Genomic DNA, 17,638 nt, shown 5'->3' with positions numbered 1-17,638 from the left:
GCGAATTTAAGAATTTGTCAACAAAAATATTTGAAAGTAGAGGGCAAAAGATGTGTAACCAGTCACCACCTTGATTCTTACGACTTTGCTATTCAGCAATGTTTGAAAATCCATAACAAAAGTATTTTTTTCTCTTGTTAGTTTTATTGGTCGTGAGCACTGTTGTTTAGTGTACGAGACCTTAAACAGGACCAACTGAACTTTTACCCTGGCAAAGGTTTAAATGATCAAAAATAGTAAAATAAGCTGAAAAAAGCAATTTATAATATATTTTAAGCAAAAAAGATAAATTGAATAAATAGTTATTCCAACTCTGCTGATGAAAATTTCTTACAAAACACCAGATCAAGGTTGTACATAGTGTTATCTCTGAAAAAAATGCACCCATGGAATTTATATTTGACTTTCGTTGAATAATGTTGCTATTATTTTGTAAAATTTCTTTAAAATTAATAATAGAACACTGGACCTGTTTGCCTCCTGACTGTCCGAATTTACCCCGCCGCCTATGGGGTATAATGGGCCAGGTTACAAATTTTTGTTAAACAGCAAAAAAACACATTTTTACAATGATGAATTAGTTGGGAGTTTTACTGACCATAGTCAGATAGTTGCTTGTCTGATATGTTTTACTTGTTGTGATATAATTGTTTTCGTTTTTACAAAATAATTGCTCAAATTCCAATTGGACCTTTGTGCCCCGCCTTACCCTACTCCAATATCCTGGTTACGCAAATTTGTTCAGAAGTGACTATAAATCGGTAAAGGTTAAACATACTTTTAAACTATATTTCGAAGTAAAAATTGATATCACTACTGCATGATATCAGAACTCACGACGCTGTCCACACATGACAGTGCGTTTAAGCGTAACGCCATAACACATATTTCAAAAACACTATAGTCATCTTTTCAAGATGAATGGAGCTAAAAATTGGGCGATAAAAATGGTAAATTGAATTTATTTACATTAAAACCTTCGTCTTAAGCGAAACAGCTTTTTATGCGGAATAGATACAACATATTTTAGAATGCAGACACAATAGCGTATTATGCGAGAAATCGTATTAACATACATTTTACTTAAAACACTACCGCCATCTATACAAGAAAATTGGAACTAAATTTCGGTTTATAGGATTGTATTACCAAAAACGAGTTTTAAGCGAGAAAGCGTATTATGCGGGATAGCTACAAAATATATCAAAGTGCAGAGACGGCTAAAAGGAACATATTAAGCGAGAAATCGTATTAAGCATAGTCGTTTTAGCAGAGTTCTACCGCTTATGTGTACCCAAACATATTTACAAGAAGGATAATATCCAAGTTTGAGAAACACTAGAATTTTTTTATTCATATATTATTTTTGTACTTGAAGTTATAAAGCTTTGGATAATATGCTGGAAATCGTATTAAGCATAATCGTATTAACGGGGTTATTGGCTCAATTTGTACATTTTATTTGGAAAACACTACCGTCATCTATAGAAGAAAGTTGAAACTAAATTTGGGTCTATAGAATTGTTTAACCAAAACGAGTTTTAAGCGTGAAAGCGTATTATGCGGGATAGCTACAATATATATCAAAGTGCAGAGACGTCGAGAAGTGGCACTTTAAGCGAGAAATCGTATTAAGCATAGTCGTTTTAGCAGAGTTCTACCGCTTATGTGTACCTAAACAAATATTTACAAGAAGATAATATCCAAGTTTGAGAAACCCTTGAATTTTTTTTATTCATATATTATTTTTGCATTTGAAGTTATAAAGCTTTGGATAATATGCTGGAAATCGTATTAAGCACAATCGTATTAACGGGGTTATTGGCTCAATTTGTACATTTTACTTGGAAAACACTACCGTCATCTTTGACGAGAAAATTGGAACTAAATTTTCTCGTATAACCAAAAACGAGTCTTAAGCGAGAAAGCGTATTATGCGGGATAGCTACAATATATATCAAAGTGCAGAGACGTCGAGAAGTGGCACATCAAGCGAGAAATCGTATTAAGCATAATCGTCTTAACAGGGTTCCATAGTATATGTGTACCTAAATAATTAAAATATTTACAAAAAGGATAATATCTTTGTCAAGTTTGAGAAACTCTTGAATTTTTTCATTCAAACTTTATATGTATTATTTTTGTATTTGAAGTTGCAAATGCGCGAAATCGTATTAAGCATGATCATCTTAACAGGGTTATTGGTCTGACTTATACATTTTCCTTAAAAAACACTACTTACTGCCATCTAAACAAAAAATCTCGAATTATATTTTGGAACTGGTCGATAGAAAAGATAAAATGAATTTTCAGTGGAACACTATTAAGAAACGTTTAAACGTAAAAAAAGCGTTTTAAGCGGGATAAAGACAACAGGTTTCAAAGTGCGTGTAAGTAGAGTCATATACAAGATATAGAAACCACGAATAATATAGAAATAATTTCTAATCGTGTCTGTTTAGTACACGGCACAAAAGTTTAATTTGTTTTATTATTTTCAAGGAACTGGGGAAAATATTCTTCTGATTCAGGCTATTTAACTCTAAAATGATCATTTATCTACGCCGATTTCCTTGTTGATATCGGTACGCATACAACGTTGATGCCGGTACGCATACAACGACAGATCTCTATTCACATACACGACGACTAATCACAATCGACCCGTATAGAAATGATATCATCGAGAGCGAATGACGTACAGTTCGGCTGTAACGTTATTTCCGTTGCATTTGTACGGATTTACACATAAGTCGCGCCTTGTGAAGTTTTATTTCAAAAATTATTTTAAATCCATACCTTTTGGTGAAATATAACAATCCTTGACATCCGATGTGAATATCTTATATCACAATTGCTGACCGAGGTGGGTATTTGTATTCAAACCTGGAATCAATGATTGATAATCAACATTAATAATACACCATGTATAAAAATTAAAATATGAATAAGAAATTATCAAACAAGATAGATATTAAGTAGTGTTTACTGTATATTTCATACTATTTATTTTATTTCATTACATGCAAGAAAATTTTACAATATTTAAATCTAAGTAAACAAATACGCTTATGTTTTATTGATCTTCACCACGCTTCTGACTGTGAAGTACCATATGTCTCTTCAAATCGTCCGATTGAGTAAATTCCTTATTACATACTTCACATTTGTCAGGATGCTCTCGTTTATGAATCTGCATATGCCTTTTCAGAGCACCTAATAGTGTAAATTTCTTATTGCATATCTTGCATTCATGAGGACGTACTCCACTGTGTGTCAGCATGTGACGTTTAAGAGTGCCTCTTTCTGTGAATGTCCTTTTGCATATATGGCATTCATGGGGACGCTCACCGCTGTGTATCACCATGTGATTTTTCAAATTAGTTGATTGCGTGAATGTCTTGTTGCATATATTGCATTCATGGGGACGCTCACCACTATGTATCAGCATGTGACTTTTCAGATTGCAAGATAGCGCAAATGTTTTTTTGCATATACTGCATTCATGAGGACGTACTCCACTGTGAATAAGCATGTGTGTTTTCAGTTGACTTGAGTTTGTAAATTTCTTATTGCATATATTGCATTCGTGGGGACGTACTCCACTATGCATCAGCATGTGACGTTTCAGAGTACTTGCATGCGTGAATGTTTTTTTGCATATATTGCATTCATGAGGACGTACTCCACTATGCATCAGCATGTGACGTTTCAAAGTACCTCTTTCTGTGAAAGTCTTTTTGCACGTACTGCATTCATGGGGACGCTCACCACTGTGAATGAGCATGTGCCTTTTCAGAACACTTAATCGATCAAAAGCCTTGTAACAGATTTCGCATTTGAAATGACTTTCTTTGCTATTATTAGGCATATGTTCGATCATATGCTCTTTTAAATGATGTGTTTCCGTAAATGATCTATTGCAAATGTCACATTCATAAGTTGATGGCTCGACTAACTCCTGTTTGACTTCTTCTTCAATTGTCACCTCGGAATTCATGAATCTTTCTAAACACGTGTCATCATCTTCAGAACACGATTCAGATTTAACAATAACACCAGGATCATCAAATTCATCTTCCATTTCGAGTTTAATGTCTTCTGGTGAATATTCAGGTGGTTCAATTTTAATTGTCTGATCATTCATAGACATAATTGTTTCCTCCGACATTTTTGAATATTTTCACTGCTTATACTTACAAAAAAATTACGAAACTAGTTGTGTGCTAAATAATAGTCTAGTTTTATTTATATTTTCACAATGTGATAAATAATTTCAACTTTTACATTACATTTATTATTTGACATTTGAAGCATAGAGTTCATTTACAGCAGTAGAGAGAGTAGAAACATATTTGCTTTGTGTGCAGATATGAAAGGGCTATAGATGTCGTGTCTATATATTATTTATATTTATAATTAAAAGAACTGAATAACGTGTATATAAATTTAATTAACAATAATTAGTATAAAGTATTTCACTGAATAAAATATATAAGATATATGAGGTTAGGTTTATGTCTTCACTCTTCCAAGGGTTGATGATGAGAGGGTGAGATTGCATTTTTCGCATCCCTCGAGCCCACGCAAGTGTTGCACGATGCGCCGTCGCCAACTTGACAGTTTGCGACGTTCTTCATACGCAACGTGTCTATGAAGTTGGTATTGGCGTTTCTGTTGTTACTCTCACCGCTAGGTGTCAGGAGACGCCATAGGGCAACTCAAATTGACTGAAGCGCTCGTAGTGGTCATTTTGAGCACTACGTGGTGCTATTATAACCATTGATAAACAAGTATAAAAAGATTATAATCAAAATAGTGAACACATAGATAAAAGAAGAGTAGGAGTGAACAAATACGCGTGAAATATTATTTTATTTCAAATATAGATACGGGGCAAAAAGTGCCAAAGACGGTAACTAAGTTTTTAAGAGATCGGAGCGTCCGATTTTAATAATTTAAAAAACATTTTACTTGTATTAAAAAGATGAAGACTGATTAAATTTTTGGGAAGGCAGGTTCAGCGGTTATTGACTCTCAAAAAAATAAGTTAAAAAAATGTCATTTGGCTATCAAAAATGTTTATTGGGCAAATGTACATCTGTACATCAAATTATCAGATATTTTTTAGAGATTTTAACAATATGTACACATTTTGTGTAAATTTTTTTGGGTTCCGTAGCAAGATTTTTAATTACGGTACGGAAAGTTCTAGCAATTTGTCTTAAGGCACGATGCCATTACTCCCACTATAGTTATATATTACTATCAGTTGGTGTGTTATGCATATAAATAAAAATCTAAACAAAAATGCGATTTAGTTACATTTAGCTATCGAGATGAAAAATAGCGCTTAAACCATTCGTGATTGATTTTGAGCATCTTTGAGTGAAATATCACCTTTAGTATCAAAATATATAATAGAAGCTTTTGTGCATATCACAACTGATGACCGAGATGGGTATTTGTATTCAAACCTGGAACTGATGGTTGGTAATCCACTTAATTTATAAAAATTAAAATATGAATAAGAAAATTATGAAACAAGATAGACATTATGTAGTGCTTCCTGTATATTGTACCAAAATATTTGTTTTCGATGGTATTCCATCTTTCTTTACACGTGATTGCTCATCTGCTTTATCTGATCCACTTGCATTTTTATTTAATCAATCTATCATTGCGTAGAAACACTTTTCCAAATTGTTGGAAAATTGCACGATTAGTTCCAACTTTGAAATAAGGTGATACATCAAACATTACTAATTACAGGCCGATTTCATTATTAGCAAACTTTGCAAGGTATTTGAAAAAAATATTTATAGAGAACTAATTCCTTCTGTTAGCACTTTAATTTCTACTAATCAACATGGATTCATGCCTGGCCGTTCTACGATAACAAATTTAATCTGTATTAAACAATATTTAGCTGAGAATTTTGACACTAATGGACAAGTTGATATTATTTACACTGACTTCAGTAAAGCTTTTGACAAAATTGATCATAACATTATTCTTACTAAGTTATCTAAGATTGGTCTTAATTCTTCACTTATTAATTTTTTTAAGAGTTATCTTCATAATCTTAAACAGTTTGTCTATCTTAATAAATTCTTGAGCAACATTGAAAATATCAGTTCAGGTGTTCCTCAGGGATCCATTCTTGGTCCACTACTATTTATTACTTTTATTAATGACATATCTGATATTATTAGCTGTCCACATTTATTATTTGCAGATGATCTCAAACTATATCTCAAAATAAATTCTATTGATGACTGCTTATTATTATACAGTCTCAACTTGACTCTTTCACTCTTGGTGTGTCTATAACAAATTACATTTAAATATATCAAAGTGCAAGATTCTTAGTTTTTCACATAAGCGCGTTCCAATACATTTTCATTATAAAATTTCTAACATCAGCATTAATAGATGTAATAAAATTTCAGATTTAGGAGTTCTATTTGATTCTGGTTTGTTTTCCACGGATCATATAACTGATATTTGTAATAGAGCACATAAATCTTTAGGTTTGATACTGAGAAATTGTAAACAATTCAATTCTAACAACGCACTTCTTTGCATGTACTATTCTATTGTACGTTCAAAATTAGAATATGTTTCGATTATTTGGTATCCTCATCAAATCAACAACTCTGATGCAATAGAGAAGGTTCAGCGAAAATTTCTTAAATATCTTTATTATAAAACATATAAAATTTACCCTGAACGTGGCTTTGACCACAATACTTTACTAAAAGAATTTGGTATTCCTTCCCTTGCCTCACGTCGATTTATCTGTACAATTATGTTCATATTTAAACTTTGCAATAATTCTATAGACTGCCCTCTTATTCTTAATCAACTATCCTTTAATGTTCCAAGGCTATCTACGCGTTCACAATTATTTTTCAATTATCCTACCCCTAAATCTAATTCTTAAATTCGCCTATTTTACTTATGTCCTCTAACTTTAACTTAATTAATAATGAAATAGATATTCACAAAACTTCACCTAATCAAATAATCTCCATCTGCACAAGTTAACCTTTTCATTTTCTTTTCAAATATCTCATTATTTTATCTTATTCTTTTTATAAATAATATTGTTACATTCTACATTATATGAAATTTTATGTTAATAACTAAATATTGTAATTTTGTATATATTTTAATTGTTATTCATTATGTAAAATAATTGTATTTTTGAGTCCTCTTGGAAGAAATATATTTAAAATAAATAAAATAAATAAATATTTCATACTATTTATTTCATTTCATTACATGCAAGAAAATTTTACAATATTTAAACTTAAGTGAACAAATATATTATAATAATAACTTATATTTCATTGATCTTCACCATGCTTCTGACTGTGGAGTACCATATGTCTCTTCAAATCGTCCGATTGAGTAAATTCCTTATTACATACTTCACATTTATCAGGATGCTCTCGTTTATGAATCTGCATATGCCTTTTCAGAGCACCCTTTAGTGTAAATTTCTTATTGCATATATTGCATTCATGAGTGCGTACTCCACTGTGTATCAGCATGTGCCGTTTCAGATTACCTCTTTCTGTGAATGTCTTTTTGCATACATGGCATTCATGGGGACGCTCACTGCTGTGTATCAGCATGTGATTTTTCAGATTACTTGATTGCGTGAATGTCTTGTTGCATATATTGCATTCATAAGGGCGCTCACCACTGTGAATGCGCATGTGGCATTTTAGATCACGTAAAAGTGTGAATGTATTATTGCATATATTGCATTCATAAGGACGTACTCCACTATGCATCAGCATGTGATGCTTCAGATTATTTGATTTTGTGAATGACTTTTTGCATGTATTGCATTCATAAGGACGTGTTCCACTGTGTAACAACATGTGACTCTTCAGACTGCCTGATTGCGTAAATGTTTTTTTGCATATGTTGCATTCATGGGGACGTACTCCTGTGTGTGTCAGCATGTGACTTTTCAGATTACTTGATTGTGTGAATGTCTTGTTACATATATTGCATTCATGAGGGCGTACACCTTTGTGCATCCGAATGTGACTTTTCAGACTACTTGACTGCTTGAATGTCTTATTGCATATATCGCATTCATGAGGGCGCTCGCCACTATGTAAGCGCATGTGGGATTTCAGATTACATAAAAGTGTGAATGTCTTGTTGCATATATTGCATTCATGGGCGCGCTCACCACTGTGAATGAGCATGTGCCTTTTCAGAACACTTAATCGATCAAAAGCCTTGTAACAGATTTCGCATTTGAAAGGACTTTCTTTGCTATGAATAGTAATATGATCGGCCATATGCTCTTTTAAATGATCTGATTCTGCAAATGTTCTATTACAAACCTCACATTCATAAGTTGATGACTCAACTAACTCATGTTTGACTTCTTCAATTTTCACCTCGGAATTCATGAATCTTTCTAGACACGTATCATCATTTTCGAAACACGATTCAGCTTTAACAATAACATCAAGATCATCAAATTCATCCCCCATTTCGAGTTTAATGTCTTCTGGTGAATATTCTGGTGGTTCAATTTTAATTGTTTGATCATTCATAGACATAATTGTTTCCTCCGACATTTTAAATACTTTCACAAAACAAATTAGAAAATAGTTATGTGCTAAATAATAGTCTAGACTTATTAATTTTTTTTTTTAATGTTATAAATAATTTCAACTTTTACATTTATTATTTGACATTTGAAGCATAGAGTTCATTTGTAGCAATAGAGAGAGTAGAAACATAGAAAAGCATAAAGTATTTGAAAAGACGCGCCACTTGTTTCCGCTCCCGATTTTATTTTTACATTACATTTATGTTTACTTGACATTACGAGTGCTAGTTCAGCGTTCGACGTAATGACCCGTAATGACGCTGTACATAATATAGATAAACTAGTGGTGCATGACATCGTGTGAATAACTAGTGGTGAATGGCATCGTGCCTTAAGGCTAATTGCTGGAACTTCCCGTACCGTAACGAAATGTTCGAGGAATATTGAATGTTTTCAAATAGATTATTATAAATAAATACTGTAACCATAGATAAGGAAACTGACTGTAACATTGTCTAACTCTAATATTTATAAGAATTATATAAACTGAACTGCAGAGTTAAAATTATTTATTTAAAGCATATAAGTGAACTTTTGAACTTTAGTCAGAATTAAAATTAAAATTAGAATTATTTTCGATATACAAAAAAAATTGAAACAAAATTATTTTTCAAAAGCAATTCTTTTGTTAAAACAATCAGAAAGTTCTTTGAATCATTCAAATCGGACATACAAAACACACACACATATCTATTTTTTCTGAGGTATGCCAAAATATCCAGAAACCTTCAAATTTGTATATTTTTAAATATTTTGAAAAAAAAAATTCTGAAAATTTTGAAATTTGTGTGAACCGTCTAAGTGATTGGCAAATTAAAAATCTTGATACAGAGACCAAAAAAAAAACTGTAACAAATTTAGTCCTCATCTTTCTAGAAATATACTCTCTCTCTGTGCTTCAAATGTCAAATAATAAATGTAAAAATTGTAATTGTAATCATTAATCATGTATACTCTTCTTTTATCTATGGTTATAATTATTTATCACATTAAAAAATTATTAATAAGCCTAGACTATAATTTAGCACACAACTATTTTTTAATTTTTTGTGAAAATATTTAAAAATGTCGGAAGAGAAACAATTATGTCTATAAATGATTGGGCAGTTAAAATTGAACCACCAGAATATTCACCAGAAGACATTAAACTCGAAATAGAGGATGAATTTGATGATCCTGGTGTTATTGTTAAATCTGAATCGTGTTCTGAAGATGATGACACGTGTTTAGAAAGATTCATGAATTCCGAGGTGACAATTGAAGAAGTCAAACATGAGTTAGTTGAGTCATCAACTTATGAATGTGACATTTGCAATAGATCATTTACGGAAACACATCATTTAAAAGAGCATATGATCGAGCATATGCCTAATAATAGCAAAGAAAGTTCTTTCAAATGCGAAATCTGTTACAAGGTGTTTTATCGATTAAGTGATCTGAAAAGGCACATGCTCATTCACAGTGGTGAGCGTCCCCACGAATGCAATATATGCAAAAAAACATTCACACAATCAGGCACTCTGAAAAATCACATGCTGATACACAGTGGAGTACGTCCCCACGAATGCAATATATGCAATAAGACATTTGCAGAATTAAGTAATCTGAGACGTCACATGATCATTCACACTGGATTAAGACCTCATGAATGCAATATATGCAAAAGGACATTCAGACATTTATTTACTCTAAAATCCCACATGCGCATTCACAGAGGTGAGCGCCCTCATGAATGCAATATATGCAATAATACATTCACACATTTACATGATCTAAAATGCCACATGCTCATTCACAGTGGTAAGCGCCCTTATGAATGCAATATATGCAACAAGACTTTCACGCAATCAAGTAATCTGAAATGTCACCTGCTGATACACAGTGGTGAGCGTCCCCATGAATGCCATATATGCAAAAAGACATTCACAGAAAAAGGTAATCTTAAATGTCACATGCTGATACACAGTGGAGTACGTCCTCATGAATGCAATGTATGCAATAAGAAATTTACACGATCTAGTAATCTGAAAAAACACATGCTGATTCATAAACGAGAGCATCCTGATAAATAAAGTATGTAATAAAGAATTTACTCAATTGAAGGATTTGAAGAAACATATGGTACTTCATAGTCAGAAGCTTGATGAAGATCAATGAAATATAAGCATATTTGTTTACTTAAATTTAAATATTGTAAAATTTTCTTGCGGAATGTATAAACAGTATGAAATATACAGTAAACACTACATAATATCAATATTATTTTATAATTTTTTATTATTTTAAATTTTATGAATTAAGTATTATTAATGAGGATTAGTAACCATTGGTTTCAGGTTTGAATACAAATACCAATCTTGGTCAGCAGTAGTGATAATAAATATTCACAAGGAATATTATATTTTACCAAAAAGTATGGATTTAAAAAAAAAAAATAAATCATTCTTACAAATTAAAATAAAAAGAATCATTTTTACAAAAAATAAAGGTCCAGCGATGCCATACACCACTAGTTTGCACTAATTTTTTAAAAATATTTTATTAGTAATTATTTTAGATAATCTAATTAGCTTTAATTTTGTATAAGATTATATTTGATTATCTATTACAGTTTAGAAGCTATTGATATAAATATAAAAAAATGTCCAGGCACGATCTAAGTGTTTTTAGCTTTATGCAAGTTTATAAATATTTTAAAAATATTTGCACTAGTTGTGCATAATTTTATTGTTCAACAATATTTTGAAAAAATTGTTTAGCTATAATTTTCTCTAAGACTGTGATTAACTTTGAAAAGCAGCTTAAAAGTTATTAATTTTGTCTTTAGATAGACATTGAGTAATTGGTTTTGAAATTCTAGTTTCTCATTTAGTGGCATTTTCTAGATGGAAAGCCCAATGGTTTATCTTGTATTTTTGTACTACATTCTAATCTAAATTTCATCTTATTTTACAAAAATAAATAAACTATAATATACACATAAAATTATAAACACAAAAGTTTATAGTTTATATAAAAAAAATGTCTTTGCACAAAGCAGTATATACTCATCAATGAGTCTTAAGAAGTCTTATATGTAGCTTTGGAACTATTTTAAATATACTAGTACTAAATTTACAATATACGATTTCTAATGAACTTAATAATTAATTAAGCTATATTTATTAAATTTAGATTGAACACGTAATTTAGAAGTTAGTAACACAAATACCAAATAATGCCTTTACAGTCCAGAAATATGCCACGGACAACTTAGCAAAAAATATATATAAATAAATGTAAATTTTACAATATTTTTGTCTAATTGTTTCAGAGAATTCATTTAGCAATAACTTTGTAAAAGACAGTATATTTAGTTATAATAAGTAATTTAAAACTTATTAACAAAAATACAGAAAAATGTCTTTGTACCACAAAATGGCCGACACGTTTTCAACATTATGCAAGTTTAGAAATATTTTAAAAATATAAGCAGAATTTTTACAATACTACTATTACGAGAAAATGTTTTAGAGAATTTAATCAGCAATAACTTTGTCAAAGACAGTATTTATATAAATCATAAGTATCATAAGTTTTTTAAAAGTTATATTAATCAAAGTGCAAAAAAAATTTTTTGTGGTTGTAACCACAAAATGGCTGACACGATTTCAACATTGTTTAAAAATATTTTTAAAATATCAGCAAGAATATTACTGAATTTTTGTTGGAAAAACTGTTTTTAAAAATTTATTCAGCTACAACTTTGTTAAAGACAAATAATTTAGCTGTTATTTCAAAAAATACAGAAAAACGTTTCTGTACCACAAAATGGCCGACACGTTTTTAACATTAAAATACAGAATGGGACAGCTCATTTGGTTTTAATTACTATATTTGTTACAACTGCTAAATAATTAATATCTAGTAACAACAATGAACAATTATATAAATTTAATAAAAAGAATATAATTTTCAATAAAATAATATCCGGATACTACGGCCGTAGTATGTTGATTTAACTATAAAACAAAAGCAAATAATAATAATTATTATATATAATTAATAAGTAAATATTATATAATATAATTAATAAGTAAAATTTCTGAATAATAAAAATAATACTAGAAAAACAATAAAGTAGAATAAAAACAATAAGTGAAAGATAATAATTAATATAACAAAATAACAATATTAGAAATAATAATATAATATTAATAATAATATAATAATAATAATTCTGATTTTTGTTGAATTTCTTCATTTACAGTCATCATTTTTCTGTGATGAAAATATTGTTTTTTATGTAAAATTGAGTTTTTCGTATTTTATAAAAAACTCTTAGATCGATTCCAAATTTAGGATCTTAATTTAAAGAAACTATAATCTAAAAAATATTCTATAAATACAAATGACTATAAAGTTATACAAATGAGTGCTTTTAGAGTACAGGAATTGAAATAAATACGTTTTCCCAAAAAGAGTGTGATAAAGCTAAAAACAGTATTTTCATATTAACATTTCAAAAAAAATATTTAATTGAAATTAAAACCATTTGACGTTTGACGTATGAGCCGCCACCGATTGTTTCATTTTGAATTGCGTTTCTACCAAAAATATTATATTAAAAATGTAAATTTTCTACGAGGTTTTAAAATAATATTTCAACTTCTTCCACAACCTCTGGATTAGCACGAATTTTCCAAGACTAAAACTGGCCAAAAGCGTACAGTCTTTTTAGAGTTTTAGCATACCTAACATAATAATAATTAGGCAACAAGTTGTTATTTATTTATAATATGTAAATCTATTGAATGTTGTTCATAAATACCTCATAAGTAAGTATGCCTTTTTTACGTTAATAAAATATAATATGTATTCACGGATTCTTTATTCGAGGCATTATCATGAAACTTATCTAGAAATACACAAATAAATTGTAAGAATGATTCGCTAAATTATTTTAAATCCATACTTTTTTCTTGCGAATAATAATATACTGCTGACCAAGATTGGTATTTGTATTTGAACCTGAAACTAATGGTTGCTAATCCTCATTAATAATAATTTATAAAAATTAAAATATGAATAAGAAATTATAAAACAAGATAGATATTATGTAGTGTTTACTGTGTATTTCATATAATTTATACATTACATTACATGCAATAAAGTTTTACAATTTAAGTAAACAAATATAATAACTTATATTTCATTGATCTTCACCACGCTTCTGACTATGAAGTGCCCTGTGTCTCTTCAAATCATTTGATTGAGTAAATTCCTTATTACATACTTCACATTTACAGGAATGCTCTTGTTTATGTATCAGCATGTGACTTTTCAGACTACCTGATTGCGTGAATGTCTTGTTGCATATATTGCATTCATGATGTACTCCACTGTGTATCAGCATGTGACTTTTCAAATGACTTAATTGTGTAAATTTCTTATTGCATATATTGCATTCATGGGGACGTACTCCACTGTGTATCAGCATGTGACGTTTCAGAAGATGTGATTGCTTGAATGTCTTATTGCAAATATCACATTCATGAGGACGTACTCCACTGTGTATCGGCATGTGACTTTTCAGATTACTTGATTGTGTGAATGTCTTGTTGCATATATTGCATTCATAAGGACGTACTCCACTGTGTATCAGCATGTGACGTTTCAGATCATTTGATTTTGTGAATGTCTTGTTGCATATATTGCATTCATGAGAGCGTACTCTTTGGTGCATCAGCATGTGACTTTTCAGAGAACTTGATTGCGTGAATGTCTTGTTGCATATATTGCATTCATGAGGACGTACTCCACTATGTATCAGCATGTGACTTTTCAGATTGCTCGATTGCGCAAATGTTTTTTTGCATATACTGCATTCATGAGAACGTACTCCACTGTGAATAAGCATGTGACTTTTCAGATTACAAGATAGCGCAAATGTTTTTTTGCATATACTGCATTCATGAGGACGTACTCCACTGTGTATCAGCATGTGACTTTTCAGAGTGCCTGATTGTGTGAATGTTTTTTTGCATATATTGCATTCATGAGGACGCTCACCACTGTGAATGAGCATGTGCTGTTTCACATTACGTAATTGATTGAAAGTCTTGTAACAGATTTCGCATTTGAAAGGACTTTCTTTGCTATCATTAGGCATATGATCGATCATATGCTCTTTTAAATGATGTGTTTCCGTAAATAATCTATTGCAAATGTCACATTCATGAGTTAATGTTTCAACTAACTCCTGTTTGACTTCTTCTTCAATTTTCACCTCGGAATTCATGAATCTTTCTAAACACGTATCATCATCTTCAGAACACGATTCAGATTTAACAGCAACATCAGGATAATCAAATTCATCCTCCATTTCGAGTTTAATGTCTTCTGGTGAATATTCTGGTGGTTCAATTTTAATTGTCTGATCATTCATAGACATAATTGTTTCTTCCGACATTTTTGAATATTTTCACTGCTTATACTCACAAAAAATTTACGAAAATAGTTTTGTGCTAAATAAAAGTCTAGATTTATCAATAATTTTAGTCAATGTGATAAATAAATTCAACTTTTATATTATTTGGCATTTGAAGCATAGAGAGAGTAGAAACTCTTCTTTTATCTATGATAATAGCATAGCCATAGATAAAAGAAGAGTATAGTAGTGCTCAGAATGACCACTACGAGCGCTTCAGTCAATTTGAGTTCTCCTTAGCGAATACGTTTCTACACAAAAAGTATGACTTTTAAATGCAGAAGAAGTGTAGTGTATATAATAGAAAGTATAGAATTTATGTAATACATAATGTAGTGTATTGTGTATTACGCTTGATAAAACGGAAGGTGCGATTATTTCATTAAAAGCATTATTATTATATTAAAAGCTTCAGACAATGCTAGTCTAGCTTGAATGAAGATATTCTAACTTCGTATAATGTGAATACTCAAGACTGTATTTTAATTCATTTTGTTATCACTAGATATCGTATTTCTGAATCATGTATTATAATTTGTTAATGACATATGAGGGTATTTTACTAACATTACTGTAGTAACAAGCTAGAGTCCAATGAAAATTGTTATGATAATGTGTGATTTATATTTAAATCTGTAGTCATATTTGTTTTTTCTTCTTTTATTGATTTGATTTGACCCTAGCATATATCATAATATATACTCTTGATTGAAATATTCTTATTATTACTTAATATAGCGATGCAAAATTAAAATTCTAATAAACTATTTTTAAAATTAATTTTTTTTTTTGTTAATAGTACAATATTTTTAAAGTACAAATATTTTTATTTCAAATTTTAGCGCTTCAATTTGAATGGCGATTGGAAGGCGATTGAAGCGCCATTGCAATATAGTTTCTTCTATTATTATATTGTCTAGGGTTTCTAGTCTACTCTATTTACTGCTGTAAAAGAACTCTATGCGTCAAATGTCAAATAATAAAGTTGAAATTATTTATCACATTGATTATAACTATTGATAAATGGTAAAAAAAAACAATTATGTCTATGAATGATCAGACAATTAAAATTGAACCACCAGAATATTCACCAGAAGACATTAAACTCGAAATGGAGGATGAATTTGATTATCCTGATGTTGCTGTTAAATCTGAATCGTGTTCTGAAGATGATGATACGTGTTTAGAAAGATTTATGAATTCCGAGGTGAAAATTGAAGAAGAAGTCAAACAGGAGTTAGTTGAAACATTAACTCATGAATGTGACATTTGCAATAGATTATTTACGGAAACACATCATTTAAAAGAGCATATGATCGATCATATGCCTAATAATAGCAAAGAAAGTCCTTTCAAATGTGAAATCTGTTACAAGACTTTCAATCGATTACGTAATGCGAAAAGGCACATGCTCATTCACAGTGGTGAGCGTCCCCATGAATGCAATGTATGCAAAAAGACTTTCACAGAAAAAGGTAATCTGAAACGTCACATGCTGATGCATAGTGGAGTACGTCCCCATGAATGCAATATATGCAATAAGAAATTTACACAAGCAGGAGGTCTGAAAAGGCACATGCTGATACACAGTGGAGCACGTCCCCACGAATGCAATATATGCAAAAAAACATTTACGCAATCGAGCAATCTGAAAAGTCACATGCTGATACACAGTGGAGTATGTCCCTGTGAATGCAATATATGCAATAAGACATTTGCAGAATTAAGTAATCTGAAACGTCACATGATCATTCACACTGGATTAAGGCCTCATGAATGCAATATATGCAAAAAGACATTCAGACATTTACATAATCTAAAATTCCACAAGCGCTCTCACAGTGGCGAGCACTCTCATGAATGCAATATATGCAAAAAAACATTTATAGAAAGTGGTCATCTGAAAAGGCACATGCTGATTCATAAACGAGAGCATTATGATAAATAAAGTATGTAATAAAGAATTTACTCAATCGAAGGATTTGGAGAAACATATGGTACTTCATAGTCAGAAGCGTGATGAAGATCAATGAAATATAAGCATATTTGTTTACTTAAATTTAAATATTGTAAAATTTTCTTAAGTAATGAAATGTATAAATAGTATGAAATATTCAGTAAACACCACATAATATCTATCTTGTTTTGTAATTTCTTATTAATATTTTAATTTCTATAAATTAAATATTATTAATGCGGATTAGTAACCATTGGTTTCAGGTTCAAATACAAATTGGTCAGATTTAACTTTCTCTAAAACCGTATTTAATTTTAAACAGAAGTTTAGAAGTTATTATGAATTTTAAAAAATGTCTTTACATAAGGCAGTATATACTCAATGAGTCTCAGAAGTCTTATGTAACTTTGGAACTATTTTTAATATACTAGTACCAATTTACAAGATATGATTTTTAATAAACTTAATAAATAATTACACTTTCATCTAATATTAAATTTAGATTGAAGACGTAAGTTAGAAGTTAGTAACAATAATACCAAAAAATGTATTAACTATCCTGAAA

General features: G+C 30.2%; 5 protein-coding genes across 5 annotated transcripts; 2 read left to right on the top strand and 3 right to left on the bottom strand.

Annotated features, from left to right (window-relative positions):
• Nucleotides 1-3,076: 3,076 nt before the first annotated feature.
• Nucleotides 3,077-4,171, bottom strand: LOC113363102 (zinc finger protein 525-like). The gene has a single exon (XM_026605585.1). It carries the CDS (start codon nt 4,169-4,171, stop codon nt 3,077-3,079), a length of 1,095 nt encoding a protein of 364 aa, XP_026461370.1.
• A 3,181-nt stretch (nt 4,172-7,352) lies between these two features.
• On the bottom strand, nt 7,353-8,612 carry LOC113363100 (zinc finger protein 525-like). The gene is made up of 3 exons (XM_026605584.1): nt 8,216-8,612; nt 7,542-7,912; nt 7,353-7,493 (listed from the first exon to the last, which is right to left on the bottom strand). The coding sequence occupies exons 1-3, from the start codon at nt 8,610-8,612 to the stop codon at nt 7,353-7,355; spliced, it is 909 nt and encodes a 302-aa protein (XP_026461369.1).
• Nucleotides 8,613-9,732: 1,120 nt separating this feature from the next.
• On the top strand, nt 9,733-10,719 carry LOC113363099 (zinc finger protein 525-like). Its single transcript, XM_026605583.1, has 2 exons — nt 9,733-10,111; nt 10,241-10,719. The coding sequence occupies exons 1-2, from the start codon at nt 9,733-9,735 to the stop codon at nt 10,717-10,719; spliced, it is 858 nt and encodes a 285-aa protein (XP_026461368.1).
• A 3,119-nt stretch (nt 10,720-13,838) lies between these two features.
• LOC113363098 (zinc finger protein 366-like) lies at nt 13,839-15,098 on the bottom strand. The gene is made up of 2 exons (XM_026605582.1): nt 14,699-15,098; nt 13,839-13,978 (listed from the first exon to the last, which is right to left on the bottom strand). The coding sequence occupies exons 1-2, from the start codon at nt 15,096-15,098 to the stop codon at nt 13,839-13,841; spliced, it is 540 nt and encodes a 179-aa protein (XP_026461367.1).
• A 1,060-nt stretch (nt 15,099-16,158) lies between these two features.
• LOC113363097 (zinc finger protein 525-like) lies at nt 16,159-17,064 on the top strand. The gene is made up of 2 exons (XM_026605581.1): nt 16,159-16,295; nt 16,395-17,064. Exons 1-2 carry the CDS (start codon nt 16,159-16,161, stop codon nt 17,062-17,064), a joined length of 807 nt encoding a protein of 268 aa, XP_026461366.1.
• The last annotated feature ends 574 nt before the right edge of the window (nt 17,065-17,638 follow it).

This window comes from Ctenocephalides felis, unplaced genomic scaffold (assembly GCF_003426905.1).
Source record: "Ctenocephalides felis isolate EL2017-DRISC unplaced genomic scaffold, ASM342690v1 CF-g0.4_SCAFFOLD_00845, whole genome shotgun sequence".
Taxonomy (NCBI): Eukaryota; Metazoa; Arthropoda; class Insecta; order Siphonaptera; family Pulicidae; genus Ctenocephalides; species Ctenocephalides felis.
Note: the sequence above shows the minus strand (reverse complement) of the source record. Positions and strands in the feature narration are given on the sequence as shown.

Bases quoted from the DNA above. Each gene is read 5' to 3' on its own strand.
- LOC113363099 (XM_026605583.1), top strand. From the start codon at position 9,733: ATGTCTATAAATGATTGGGCAGTTAAAATTGAACCACCAGAATATTCA. The intron at 10,112-10,240 runs GTGAGCGTCCCC...AGACATTTGCAG, and splicing joins GCACATGCTCATTCACAGTG to AATTAAGTAATCTGAGACGT.
- LOC113363100 (XM_026605584.1), bottom strand. From the start codon at position 8,612: ATGTCGGAGGAAACAATTATGTCTATGAATGATCAAACAATTAAAATT. The intron at 7,913-8,215 runs GTGAGCGCGCCC...TTACGCAATCAG, and splicing joins GCACATGCTCATTCACAGTG to GCAGTCTGAAGAGTCACATG. The intron at 7,494-7,541 runs GTACGCACTCAT...TTTACACTAAAG, and splicing joins ACATGCTGATACACAGTGGA to GGTGCTCTGAAAAGGCATAT.
- LOC113363097 (XM_026605581.1), top strand. From the start codon at position 16,159: ATGTCTATGAATGATCAGACAATTAAAATTGAACCACCAGAATATTCA. The intron at 16,296-16,394 runs GTGTTTAGAAAG...CATTTGCAATAG, and splicing joins TGTTCTGAAGATGATGATAC to ATTATTTACGGAAACACATC.
- LOC113363098 (XM_026605582.1), bottom strand. From the start codon at position 15,098: ATGTCGGAAGAAACAATTATGTCTATGAATGATCAGACAATTAAAATT. The intron at 13,979-14,698 runs GTGAGCGTCCTC...TCACGCAATCAG, and splicing joins GCACATGCTCATTCACAGTG to GTAGTCTGAAAAGTCACATG.
- LOC113363102 (XM_026605585.1), bottom strand. From the start codon at position 4,171: ATGTCGGAGGAAACAATTATGTCTATGAATGATCAGACAATTAAAATT.